The 14,406-nt window shown below is 40.5% G+C and overlaps 1 protein-coding gene across 2 annotated transcripts; it reads right to left on the reverse strand.

Annotated features, from left to right (window-relative positions):
- Nucleotides 1-1,455: 1,455 nt before the first annotated feature.
- Nucleotides 1,456-14,191, reverse strand: tmem243b (transmembrane protein 243, mitochondrial b). 2 transcript variants are annotated; one of them, XM_060903364.1, is made up of 6 exons: nucleotides 14,088-14,191; nucleotides 13,426-13,525; nucleotides 8,257-8,432; nucleotides 5,483-5,528; nucleotides 5,296-5,400; nucleotides 1,456-2,121 (listed from the first exon to the last, which is right to left on the reverse strand). In XM_060903364.1, exons 3-6 carry the CDS (start codon nucleotides 8,307-8,309, stop codon nucleotides 1,975-1,977), a joined length of 351 nt encoding a protein of 116 aa, XP_060759347.1. In that variant the 5' UTR covers nucleotides 8,310-8,432; nucleotides 13,426-13,525; nucleotides 14,088-14,191; the 3' UTR covers nucleotides 1,456-1,974. The 2 variants fall into 2 exon arrangements, with proteins under 2 accessions (XP_060759347.1, XP_060759346.1); XM_060903363.1 differs by having other exon boundaries at nucleotides 5,483-5,533.
- Nucleotides 14,192-14,406: the final 215 nt, after the last annotated feature.

The raw sequence follows: 14,406 nt of genomic DNA on the forward strand, positions 1-14,406 counted from the left end.
GTGTGACCATGAGTGTGAATGGTTGCGTCTCTGTGTGCGTCAGCCCTGTGACGATCTGGCGACCTGTCTAGGTTGTACTCCACCTCTCGCCCATAGTCAGGTGGGAGAGGCTCCAGCTTGCCTTACAAAAAAAAGAAGTTTATTCAAGTGTGCTTCTAGTAAACTTCTTTTAAACTAAAAATAAGAGTGTATGCTTTCAGTTTACTTTTTATTTACTTATCAGAGATATACTTAATAAAGTTATACTTAAGTATACTTGGCTTATACTGAAAAGTATATCGAAAAGTCTAAGTATATTAAGCTTATACTTCAACTTTTGATCAAGATATACTTAACAAAAGTGTAATAAAGTACTAAAATATTTGTGCCTTATAGACAGCATTGTTGACTCTTAGGTATGTCTGTGGCTCCAGATAAGGTTTTTTTTTTTTAATTTCTCCTGAGTGGGATAATTAAATTTTATTTATTTCTTTTTCTTTCGAGCTTGGACGTCAATTTCAGTTCTCATTGCCATGTTTTTATACTTTGGTATTTAATGCAATGTTGCTTTAAATTTTGATTTTTAAAGAAAATGAATATGTTCTTAATCCTGAGTGTCTGTTGTTATTTTGTGAATTCTTACCTTTATAACTTCATTGTAACTTAAGGTACAAAACACTTAAATTGTCTACTGGTAGTGTGCATGAGGTAAGGGTTCGGGCTAGAAAACTAATAGTATACCTAGAAGGGTAACGGCAGTAAACTTCAAAACTAAAAATTGGACTAGATGTATATAACCAGTAACTAATAGTATATTTCCAATATGCTATAAAGTATACTTTTATAAACTAAGAACTGCATAACGAGTAAACCAATAGTATATTTCCAGTATACTACAAAGTATACTTTAGTAAACTAAAAAGTGGACTAGAAGTATAAAACAAGTAAAACTATTAGTATACAAGTTTACTTGTGGTATACTTGCAGTACAAAATAAAAAATACTAGTTGTATACTCTGAGTTTACTTCTCTTAGACTTAAAGTATACTTTATATAAACTAAAAGTGAGCCGATTTAGTCCCAAGAAGTATTAGATTAGTTTACTTACAAGTATACTGTAAGTACATTGATATCAGTATACTTCGTACACAAAAATATACTTAAAAGAAATATACTTTACTTAATAAAATGAACTCGAAGTATACTTCTTTTTGATAAGGGTTACACACGACCCTACACAGGATAAGTGGTTACAGATAATGGATGAATAATAGATCCCCCTAAATCCTACATCCTAGATTTTAATTCTGACTAACGATTGCATTTTGACGAGTAAAAATAACCATGCACACCTAGTATTACAGCTAAAACAGCTTGCCATATTGCAAGACATCACTTTCAGATTATTCGGTAAAAATCGAGTTTAAAAACTTCACCCTGAAAAAGCAAATCAGAAAATACAAGCGCACCAAAGAATGGGAATAAGGGTTTATTTCCAACATAAAATGCATATTAGAAATTAAATATCAACAATCATCAATCTTGGCCATATCAAATGACAGTGTGCAGAGATGCAGAAACCTGAATGTCTCGTCCCGCCAGGCTGCGTCTCCGTTTTGGTAAGTGCTTCAGCTTCAAGATTGCATCAGGAATGCAAGAGATCTCAATCGGGAATGTAGTCCAACATGTATACAATACACAAATAGAAAATGCTTTCTGCAGCATATAACAATGGCTTGTAATCAAGAACAGTCTCGGACTTACATTGGCAGAATACAGCAATGCAGGAATATACAGCACTCGGGATGCAAAACATCTGCATACGCATCCACCGTGCTCCATAATACACATATACAATACCGTTGGTCTGTTGAGAAGGCCTCCGAAGGCAGACTGGCCCTGATGACAACCGCACGGGGCTGTAGGAAACAAAGAGTCACTCGTTTCAAGTCAGCGTACACACTTTCTACCGCCGTGTCAAAGTTCCTCGTGTTTCTATGATAAGGCTTTGGCCTTTTTGTCACGTCCCACGTCGTGGAAGTACAAGTTGGCACATATGCATAGCAGGACAATTGAAAACAGCATGTAGTAGATCAGGTTACGGAATTTCGGCTCCAAGTCTCCCTGTCTGTACCAGAAGATCTGATAGAAAGAGACAATAAAGACATTTTTGTGACTGCTGAAGGATCCTGAATAGACCGTCACAGCCCACTTTCACACTTACACCTGGTCATTTATACAATTATCCACTCAGCAGAAGATTGGAAAAGAACAACACTCCTACTGTCTCGCCTCTTGTTGTCTCAGATTCCTGTTCTTGGTTTGCAGAAGTGGGATCTGATTTGGCCTTCTGCTGTTGTAGACCATCTTCCTCAAGGTTTCATGCATGTTTTCTCCCCATTCCGTCACTGGACATGAGCAATCGTGTGCTCCGATTGGCTACTCCACTACTAGGATATCAGCCCATATACCCCATGAGTAGAGAAAAACAAAATGGCAGAGCGTGCTACTGAACCAACCGAGGACGAAATAAAAACTACTTGAAAACAAAACCCCCAAAAATACATACATGTTATTTACCAGCTGGGAGGTCCGTATGGTGAAATACCGTGACTGAGGTCTTGAAAGTACTGAGCGAGGCCCTCTGGGCCGAGGTCAGTATTCAAGGCCGAGGTCACGGTATTTCACCATACGGACCGACCTTAAGCTGGTAAATAATATATTTATTTTTTTTCTTTACAAAATTCTAACAGAAAACGAGAGCGCCCGAAAGGGAAAACCGAGCCGAGCCGCCATTTTGAATCCTCATTCACGGCTGTAATGCAAATTGCTTCCTCCTCGGTATACAAGTGCACTTCCATGGCAGGAAAAAAACGACATTTTGCCGCCTATGTAGTCCCCTATTTATACAAATAGGAGTCATTCAGGATTCAGCCATGTTTTTGCTCGGCGTTAGCAACAGTTAGAGGTTTTTAGCTTTCTCCTGAAATGTTTTCTTTTATTTCTTCTTCCTCAGGGTAGTAAAACTCGCTTTCGCTGTGAACACTGTCGTCATCGCTATCCATGCTGTAAAATTAATGCTATTCTCCTGAGAAATGCTGGCAAAAATTTACAAGATTTTTGATAATCTTATTAAAAAAAAAAAAAAATGTTGACAAAAAAATGCTACCATGTTTGTTGTTGTGAACGAGCGAGTCACCAGAGGTCCATAACTGGGGTCCGTACCATAGGATACAGACCTGCTCGCCAGCCAATCAGAGCGCAGGATTTGGACCTCGAAAAAAAAAAAGTGACAAAATATTAAATAAAAGTATTTCATGGGAAGAACGTATCTTTTTTCCCCAAGAATTACTATCATCATTATCGCATTTTTCACAAACTGCTCCTGTCATTTCACCGGTCTGTTTACATTCTAAGCAGAAATGATTTTGTTGGACATTTTGTATAAAAGTTCTTATTTATCTTTTTTTTTTTTATTTATCACGCCTCGCCGGCTATCAGCTCAAGTATGACTCGATTTTGTGGAATATCTATAATATGGCCACTTTAATAGGAACTTCTTGTTGATTCTTTCTCAGATTCGTGTTCTTCTGCTGTTGCACGCTGAGATGCTTTTCTGCTCACCATGGTTGTAAAGAGTGATTTACTATATACACTCTTTCCTTCCTGGCAGCTCGAACCAACCTGGCCATTTTCCTCTGACCTCTCTTATGTGTTTCCACTCACAGAACTGTTGCTCGCTCACTCGGTGTTTTTTGTTTTTCGCACTATTCTGTATAGGCTGCAGAGTGATCAAGACAGCGCAGAAAATCATCGCCCACCGTCCCCCCACCTTAGATGGACGTCTACAACTCTCGCTGCCTCACCAGAGCGAGGAATATTGTTAAAGGAACAGTCCAGCGTATTTCCATAATGAAATATGCTCTTCTCTGAATTGAGACGAGCTGCTCCGTACCTCTCCGAGCTTTGCGCGACCTCCCAGTCAGTCAGACGCGCTGTCACTCCTGTTAGCAATGTAGCTAGGCTCAGTATGGCCAATGGTATTTTTTGGGGCTGTAGTTAGATGCGACCAAACTCTTCCGTGTTTTTCCTGTTTACATAGGTTTATATGACCAGTGACATGAAACAAGTTCAGTTATACAAATTGAAACGTAGCGATTTTCTATGCTATGGAAAGTGCGCACTATAATGACAGGCGTACTAACACCTTCTGCGCGCTTCGGCAGCGCATTGATACGGAGCTCAGATATCAATGCGCTGCCGAAGCGCGCAGAAGGTGTTAGTACGCCTGTCATTATAGTGCGCACTTTCCATAGCATAGAAAATCGCTACGTTTCAATTTGTGTAACTGAACTTGTTTCATATCACTGGTCAACAGCGACAACGTCTGACTACGACGGTGAAATGTGTGCGGAGATTCAGCCACATCTTTGTTGCTACAGCCTGGATAGTCGCAAGTGCGCACCATTTTCACAAATACATTATTGTATAGGTTATAGAAGGTGATAAATTTGTCGCTGCTCTTGCTCTCAAATTAACTTGTTAGCGCAGCGATCTGAACTCCTAATCCCCGCCAAACAATGGGAAAGGTGTTGATTCCTGCGCAGATGTCAACATGACAGCGCGCAGTGATACCGAGGGAGAGAAAATAGTGCCAAGCGATTTCGAGGTCTGACTTTTTATTTGGCAACGGTTTTGTGATGCAAATATATCACTCTTTTGAACACACACTGTTTTGAGACGAAAAACGTTTTACTTTCGTGACCCCAACAAACTTGCCGGACTACTTTCGTCTGGACAAGAACTGGACTCACAGGATGCTGTCGGGGGTAAGTCAGTGTGTTTGCACGACACTATTGATGGGGATGCCATACAGATTCATGTCAAAAATCCCAAACTATCCCTTTAAGGTTAGCTTTTAATTTCGTTGTACTCTGTACAATGACAATAAATAGATTCTGTTTCTGTAAACTCTAGAGACTGTTGTGTGAGAAACCCCCACGAGATCAGCAGTTTCTGAAAAACTCAAATAAACCAGTCCATCTGGCTCAAACCAACAGCCGTGCCACAGTGAAAGAAAGTCACACTTTGAGATCACGATTTTTCCCGTTCTGCTGTTTGAAGAAGTGAACATTAATAAACTGAAGCTCTTGATTTGTATCTGTATGATTTGATGCATCGTGCTGCTCTCAAGTCATCGGCTGATTAGAGAGCTGTATAAATGAGCAGGTGTTCATAATAATAATGTTTTATGTACTGTATTTAATCAGTAATATATATACACATATGAACATTATTAGTGTTTTGTTCACCTACCAGAATCAGCACAGAGATGCATATCAGCAAGATACAGAAAGCAAAGAAAATGTTCAGTGGCTTTGGAGGCAGTGCAGGGAAGACGAAAGCGCTGATGATGGTCACCTGTGTGAAAGAGGAACCATCGGGACTCAACGTTTACCTCTTTTTTGAATACAGACTATTAATATACTTCAGCAGAACTTACTATCACGAGCAGAGATGCGAGTCCACCAATTACTAAATTGATGATCCTGTCCTGAAAGGAAAGCACACAGACACAGAGCCAACACATCAACACATCGCTGTCCTTTATAATACAGAACGGCTTGGGAAAGAGTCAGGAACTATCCAAACCTCGGACATTAATGTTTTGTTGTTGTACTTGCTTAAAAATGTTCAGTGTTTCCCTTAATTATTTTTACATTACAGCAGATAGAGGAATTTAAAAAAAAAAAAAAACATTATGCGTAATGACGTAAACTGTTAAATAAAAAGATATGATTTCTTTTTTTAAGCTTTAAAATGGACAGATTGGTTCGAGCTGCCAGGAAGGAAAGATAAAGCAACTCGTATAATCACTCTTTACAGCCGGGGTGAGCAGAAAAGCATCTCAGCATGTAACAATACAGAAGAACACACTGGGTTCCAGTCCTGCAGCCAAGAACAGGAATCTTAGAATCAAGAACAAGTTCCTATTAAAGTGGCCATCTCATCTCATCATCTCTAGCCGCTTTATCCTGTTCTACAGGGTCGCAGGCGAGCTGGATCCTATCCCAGCTGACTACGGGCGAAAGGCGGGGTACACCCTGGACAAGTCGCCAGGTCATCACAGGGCTGACACATAGACACAGACAACCATTCACACTCACATTCACACCTACGCTCAATTTAGAGTCACCAGTTAACCTAACCTGCATGTCTTTGGACTGTGGGGGAAACCGGAGCACCCGGAGGAAACCCACACGGACACGGGGAGAACATGCAAACTCCGCACAGAAAGGCCCTCGCCGGCCACGGGGCTCGAACCCGGACCTTCTTGCTGTGAGGCGACAGCGCTAACCACTACACCACCGTGCCGCCTAAAGTGGCCATACTAAATATATTTAACAGTTATTCTATGAAACCGAGTCGTACGTGAGCGGATAGCCGATGAGTCGTGTAGCACCGAGACTGAGTAGAATAACTGTTTTATTCTATCCACATTCACTGGATTTTGAGAAACGGAGCATTTTTAGTTTTATTTTTAGCAAATTCGATCAATAAAAACTTTATACAAAACGTCCGACAAAATCGTTTCCGCTTAGAATGCAAACAAACCGGCGAAATGACAGGAGCAATTTGTGAAAAACGCGATAATTCTTGAGTCTGACAAAAAAAAAAACAATCTTTTTTTTTTCCTCCATCAAATACTTTCATTCCATATTTTGCTGCTTTTTTGGGGTTTTGTTTCTGAGTAGTTTTTAATTTCGTCCTCAGCTGGTTCAGCAACACGCTCCGCCATTTTGTTTTTCTCTACTCACAGTATACGAGCTGATATCCTAGTGGTAGAGTAGCCAATCAGAGTGAATGTGGACAGAATAATATCGTTTATCTGATGACATTACCTAACAACCTGTGTTTTCTCTCTCTTTCTCTTCCCCTCCCCCCCAATCTGTCTGTCCCTGTTGCCCCTTTTCCACCAAAGCAGTTCCAGGGCTGGTTCGGGGCCAGTGCTTAGTTTGGAACCGGGTTTTCTGTTTCCACTGACAAAGAACTGGCTCTGGGGCCAGAAAAACCGGTTCCAGGCTAGCACCAACTCTCTGCTGGGCCAGAGGAAAGAACCGCTTACATCAGCGGGGGGGCGGAGTTGTTAAGACCGACAACAATAACAAGACCGCGAAAGATCGCCATTTTTAAGCGACAAGAAGCAGCAGCTGTACAAACGAGAAGTCATCCATTATTATTATTGTTGCTGCTGCTGCTTCTTCCATGTTGTTTTTGCTTCGATATTTGCGCCTAGGTTTATGCAAACGTAGCGACGTAACTGACGTATACAGCGACGTAATGACGTGGCTTCCCTTAGCACCGCGAGCTATGGAAAAGCAAACTGGTTCTCAGCTGGTTCACAAGTTGAACGAGTTGTGAACCAGCACCAGCCCCGAACCAGCCCTGGAACTGATTTGGTGGAAAAGGGGTATCTGAGATCGAGATGCTGACATCATCTGCTCCTCGGACCTGCCTGGTCCATCCTGGTGCCTTGTGTCTGGTTGGAGTCTCATCGCATCGCTCCTGTGGAGGACGGCCCCATTTGGACAGTTGAAAGTCGCACCTGGAGGACGCTCTGGACACTTACAGTAATGCTTTTATGGCTGAGGACTACAGTTGACTTGCTAACTTTAGGACTGCAGTTGTTTTGCACTCAAGTTTCCATCAATGAAGAGTTTATAACATCAACGAAACTGACTTCATGTTAAAACTGTTAATGTTAGTCATGTTGTCTGTTGTTGCCCAAATGAGGATGGGTTCCCTTTTGAGTCTGGTTCCTCTCAAGGTTTCTTCCTCATGTCGTCTGAGGGAGTTTTTCCTCGCCACCGTCACGCTCATTGGGGATAGATTAGGGATAAAATTAGCTCATGTTTAAAGTCATTCAAATTCTGTAAAGCTGCTTTGCGACAATGTCTATTGTTAAAAGTGCTATAGAAATATACTTGGCGTTCCATAAGTTCCATAAAAAGTCAGACGCGTCCTCCGTCTCTTATTAATGAGACCGTGTGCGTGAGTCGAGTGACCTGCGTGTCGTTGCGTCCGTTATGAATTTACTCGCAAACAAAATCCCCCCCCAAAAAAAAACAATATACAGTTTATTAAAAAAACTAACTTCACCGAACAGACAGAACTGACGTTTTCCTAATACACTTTAAAAGCACAGCATCTCCATGGGGAAGAATTCGAGAGAAATCAAACAAAACCCATCATGTCCGCTCGGTCCCCGAGACCTACCCTCGCTGACGTCTCCCCGAACAGAGGTCTGTTGTCCAGGACACTGGTGCCATACGTTCGCATGGTGAAGTCTTCCATGTTCATCTCTCCCAGCTTCCCTTCTCTCGTTCTCCTCCTGAGTGAAGGCAGGAACTACATGCTCCGTCAGCAGCAGCAGGTCCTCAGCAGCGAGCTCTCTGAAGAACAATCAGCCGGTTTACATCTGTTACAGCGTGAAAGCTTTGAAAACTCCACGCTGATATTTTCCCAGAACGGTGAAGCGTTTTATTCTTTTTACAAATCGCAGCAAAACGACAATCATTACAATCGTTAATTCGTACAAGAACGACGTTATACTTTTTATCCGTTTATAGTTACTTGTTAAAGGAACAGTCCACCGTACTTCCATAATGAAATATGCTCTTATCTGAATTGAGACGAGCTGATCCGTACCTCTCCGAGCTTTGCGCGACCTCCCAGTCAGTCAGACGCGCTGTCACTCCTGTTAGCAATGTAGCTAGGCTCAGCATGGCCAACGGTATTTTTTGGGGCTGTAGTTAGATGCGACCAAACTCTTCCGCGTTTTTCCTGTTTACATAGGTTTATATAACCAGTGATATGAAACAAGTTCAGTTACACAAATTGAAACGTAGCGATTTTCTATGCTATGGAAAGTGCGCACTATAATGACAGGCGTACTAACACCTTCTGCGCGCTTCGACAGCGCATTGATATCTGAGCTCCGTATCAATGCGCTGCCGAAGCGCGCAGAAGGTGTTAGTACGCCTGTCATTATAGTGCGCACTTTCTATAGCATAGAAAATCGCTACGTTTCAATTTGCATAACTGAACTTGTTTCATATCACTGGTCATATAAACCTATGTAAACAGGAAAAACGCGGAAGAGTTTGGTCGCATCTAACTACAGCCCCAAAAATACCATTGGCCATACTGAGCCTAGCTACATTGCTAACAGGAGTGACCGCGCGTCTGACTGACTGGGAGGTCGCGCAAAGCTCGGAGAGGTACGGAGCAGCTCGTCTCGATTCAGATAAGAGCATATTTCATTATGGAAGTACGGTGGACTGTTCCTTTAATGTTGTGGGATGTTCGCTAAACAAGTTATCGCTTACGTTATAGCAGCTACGACAACAGACCCAGGCTCTGCTTTTAAACTTAATACGACAACTTTTTCATGTGAACCACTTCGTCTCACTCAGTCCTGAAGACTTCCCCGTGTCAGAAAGATTAAAGTCCCAGATTCTGGACATACAGTGTCACTTTGTTTGGCGTTTTGTTTAGCCAAACTTCAGCAAAAATTAAATATCATGACAGTATTGAGTTTTCAAGTATGGGGAGAGTATATATATTTGTCATATATAGCTACAATTTTCATTTACAATTTTACAGGCTACTCGTTTTCAGAGAGCAACTCGAGAAATTTAATGCAACATGTTGAGGGCGGGGTCTAGCGTATAACACTAAAGAGCTAAAGGGGTGGAGCTAAAGCAAAACAAGTCATAGCTACAAACTCTCAAAGCTGTAAACTTCTATTTAACAATCAATCATTCATTCACTGAACCTGACGTGGAGGATTCTTTTAGTATAAATACACAGGTGATTATTTTTAAAAAATGTAATGATTTTTTTCAATCTTGAAAAGCGGCATGCAAACGTAATAACGTAGCGCAAAGACTTGTCACTTATCTACGTCGAGTCACATAAAATAAAATCGATAAAATAAATCACAACCCCACCTTACCTTTGAATAGTTTCAGACCAAACTTCGGAGCATCTTTAGTGCTTTTAGGAACAGCGTTTTCTTTCATCATTTGTAATTCTTCCTCACTTACGCTGACGAAGCGAGCGGCCGCCATTTTGCCGAGTCGCTCGAGGCGATTATCGAGAAATAGTCAGAATTTCTCAACCAATCAGCACGGCCGATTTTCTATAAATCGGCTCCGTATTTATACTAACAAAGTCAGTCGTAAAGTACGATCTGTGTGTGACGAACAGATCGCAAACCACTGAATCAGACATTTACAGATGTTGAAATTAAAACGCTCGAGTTGTGCTTTGAAGGCATGAGCACAAACCGGTTAGCTGAAAACATCCTCCAGATACACATCAGCATTTATCATTTTTTTCAGAATAAAACACCAAAAATTTTTCACTCTAATTTCAGAATTTCTTTTTTTTTCCAGCATTTAGAAAAATGAAAGAATTTCAGAAGGAAAATAAGCGATTGTTAAAAATGTTCTATTGTCCAGAAAGGTACTTTTTATTTACACCAAGTAATAACAGAAATACAAAAGTACTGATAATGCGTTAAAAAAAGAAAAAAGTGTATTATTGTTATTTTATATACGTAGAAGATGGTTGTGCAAAGATATGAAGTTTATCTTTGAGTGGTGAACATATGAGTGTGTGAAGCGAACAAGCAAAATGTTTTTCCAACACGAGAAGACAAACTTCATATCTTCACACCACCGTGTAATGTTCTTTTGATTATATGGACACATCCACAAAAAAAAAAAAGCAAGTTAATCAAAAGAATTTTAGTTTTGAACCAGTTCACCATTTAAAAAAAAAAATGTGCATCTGGTTGGGGTGTCGTGGATAAGGCGCCATACCATAAATCCGGGGACCCGGGTTCGATTCCGACCCGAGGTCATTTCCCGATCCCTCCCCGTCTCTCTCGCCTGCTCATTTCCTGTCTCTACACTGTCCTATCCAATAAAGGTGAAAAAAGCCCAAAAAAAAAATCTTTAAAAAAAACGTGCATCTAGTCAGCAGGAAAACACTGGGAGTGACATCATCAGAGTGAAATATCAGGAATTATTATACAGACAGGACACTTTTTCCATGGAATAAAAACGTGCTCTATTCCCTTCTAGTGGGTTTATTGATGGCATGCATTATTCTTATCATATCGCTTATTCTCCACGTATTACGCCACTCTCGCCAATGGAGAATGAGCGTGCAATATTGTTAGAATATTGCAAATTATCAAGACAACACGACGTCACATGTCAGAGCTCATGTGAAAATCCAATGACAAAACTCTTCTTCTGCAGGCGCAGAATCATTTCTTTGTCGGCCGGGAAAGAGGAAGAAGACGGGCTTAATTTAGTGCTCGGATTAAACACTAAATAAATAAACTGAAACTAAAGACGCGCTGAACACCTGAAAGGCGACCAAAACTTCACTGGATATTCTTCATGCATATTTACAAGAGAAAAACATACCAACAGACATTGAAAAACTGGAAGAGAGACACATCAGAGATGTAAAACGTCTGCGCTAGCGAGTGACTCTTGTCCCTTTTCCACCAAAGCAGTTCCAGGGCTGGTTCGGGGCCAGTGCTTAGTTTGGAACCGGGTTTTCTGTTTCCACTGACAAAGAACTGGCTCTGGGCCAGAAAAACCGGTTCCAGGCTAGCACCAACTCTCTGCTGGGCCAGAGGAAAGAACCGCTTACGTCAGCGGGGGGGCGGAGTTGTTAAGACCAACAGCAATCGCAAGACCGCGAAAGGTCGCCATTTTTAAGCGACGAGAAGCAGCAGCTGTACAAACGCGAAGTCATCCATTATTATTGTTGTTGTTGCTGCTGCTTCTCCTCCGTGTTGTTGTTGCTTCGATGTTCGCGCCAAGGTTTATGCAAACGCAGCGACGTAACTGACGTATACAGTGACGTAATGACGTGGCTCCCCTTAGCACTGCGAGCTATGGAAAAGCAAACTGGTTCTCAGCTGACTCGCAAGTTGAATGAGTTGTGAACCAGCACCAGCCCTGGAACTGATTTGGTGGAAAAGGGGTATCTGACAGTTTGTAGACAAACATGGCTGCCAGGTTTGCGTCGTTAAAAGTGGAAGATTTAGAGAGAATTTTGAAAGAGACAGACGCGCCGAACATCCGAAAGGCTACCAAAACTAAACTGGATATTCTTCAGGCATGTTTACAAGAGAAAAACAGACCAACGGACATCGAAAAACTGGAAAAGAGATCAATAGTGGAAATATTGTCAAAGTTCTACTTGGAGGTGAGGAAAAGTGACGGAGACTTTTACAAGAGGACTTCACTCAGCAAAGCCCTTTTGTTTTGAACAACTGCAATGTAATAATTAACTACAACCAAAAGTAACAGAACTTGAACTGTCTACCTGGATATACAGCTTGTATAGAAGTTGGGTTGTTGTTCAGGCTTTTTGGACTCGTACCATTTTTATTGTTAGAACTTTGACTTTGTACAGTACATTAGATCGACAGAACATTGAATTACATTCGATCAGAATCAGAATTGGTAAGTTCCCCCCTGTTCTTAACTTTTTGTAAAATCTGTAATTGTTCCATAATAATAGCAGCTTTTTTTTTCCATGGTACATCAGATATATTCCATTCAGCTACTTGTCTTTGACTCGTTCAACATCATGCTAACTGAATGGAATATATCTGATAGACCACTCAACACCAGCCAATATTATTTAAACATGTCACTCAGATTCATGATGCATTTCATATTAAAAATGCAAGTTTTTCAACACAAAAAGATAAACTTCATATCTCTGAGCCAACATGTGATTTTCTTTTTATTATATCAACATGTTCACAAACAAACAAAAAAAAGCACCCAAATTTATCAAAAAAAAAAAAAATCCTTCAATTTCTGCACGAGTTACACACAGATTTATGTCACGGTGTTGGTTCTCCATGTCTCATATCGTATATTGTCCAGCCTGATGAAGATATTAATTATTTACAACATAAAAAGCACACGCTTCGTTCCATTTACATGCATTTTGTTCTGATGGGAAAATAACTCAATAATAAGCTGAATGAATCAACATGATCAGTTCAACATCAGCAGTTAAAATGCTTTATAAACTCAGTGACTCAGGAAAATTCTGACATTACTACAAGCAGGGTTAGTGAACGATAAAACAAGGAGCTGGTTATGATCAGTGGCGCTCCGCTCAGGGCTGGTTCCTGTGAAGCGCTTCAGAAAACCACAAAAACATACCGTCATGTGAGCAGCTCATCCGAGGGAGCGAGAGAAACAATCTGGCTGAATATTTTCTCTCTGACTTGTAGGCGTGTAAAAGTCGTGTATATGAAGGCCGTGTGAATGGAAAGAGTAAAGCACAGAGCACTGCAGCAAATAATGACCTTTATCATGTAAATATTAAACTTACCCTGAAATCTGGGGCACAATTTTCTTTCATTTGTGATTTAACTGTTTAATGTTGAGGTGAAAATCATTTTTACTGAAAGCAGCGATTCCAGCAGTGAAACCTGTAGGAAAGTAAAAAGCAAAAGTTTCATTTACACAAATTATTATTATTATTATTATTATTAATTACATTATTATATTATAATCACATCTTCAATATCACTGCTTTAAGGTGTGGTTTTATTTCCTGAAATAAAACACCACCTCATCTGTTCATCAGACCATTAGAGACTACTGTTTCTCTTATTTCACTCATTTATTTTTTCATTTCCAAAAATGATGTCAAAAACTGTTGACGTTTATCTACAGGAAGCTTGGCTTTAACGTGTTTTTCCCTACCCGTATTCCGTCAAAACCGCTTTCTGTGCTGTGATTGGTCAGAATTACTCGTTCATACCGCCCTACAGCGACTGAAACCCGTGTGAGAATAAACCACTAGCCAATCCGAGCACAGGAGGCGGGATTTACTGAGAGCGGATAGGAATGAAAAAAAAAACCCCGGCTGAAAACACATCGAAACTACATTCCGTGAAGAAGCAAAGCAAACGAACTAAACCTGAAGAACAAAAGCGGAATTTAAGAAATTGAAATTTAAGAAATGTAAAGTGTTAAATGCGTACTTACTCAGCAAAAATTCTGTTTAATAAACTGAATCAGTGTTCCTGATTAAATCAGACCTCCGCAAAGCCGCGCGCTCTCAGCCGTAAAATGCAGCGGTACAACACCGAGGGGGCGGGACCCGGATATGACGTAACTTAAAGACACACTGTGTTTATAAAATTAAAATTCCTAGACTTAAAATTCTTAGACAAACAGATAGATAGATACTGTAGATAAGCAAACCTCTAGATAGATAGATAGATAGATAGATAGATAGATAGATAGATAGATAGGCAAATCTCTAGATAGATAGATAGATAGATAGATAGATAGATAGATAGAT

The sequence above is a fragment of the Neoarius graeffei genome, chromosome 21 (genome assembly GCF_027579695.1).
Source record: "Neoarius graeffei isolate fNeoGra1 chromosome 21, fNeoGra1.pri, whole genome shotgun sequence".
NCBI classification, from domain to species: Eukaryota; Metazoa; Chordata; class Actinopteri; order Siluriformes; family Ariidae; genus Neoarius; species Neoarius graeffei.

Coding starts and splice junctions, on each gene's coding strand:
- tmem243b (XM_060903363.1), bottom strand. CDS start 8,340: ATGAACATGGAAGACTTCACCATGCGAACGTATGGCACCAGTGTCCTG. Junction 5,401..5,482: donor TCGCATCTCTGCTCGTGATA/GTAAGTTCTGCT, acceptor TCTTTCACACAG/GTGACCATCATCAGCGCTTT. Junction 2,122..5,295: donor GCATCTCTGTGCTGATTCTG/GTAGGTGAACAA, acceptor TCTTTCTATCAG/ATCTTCTGGTACAGACAGGG.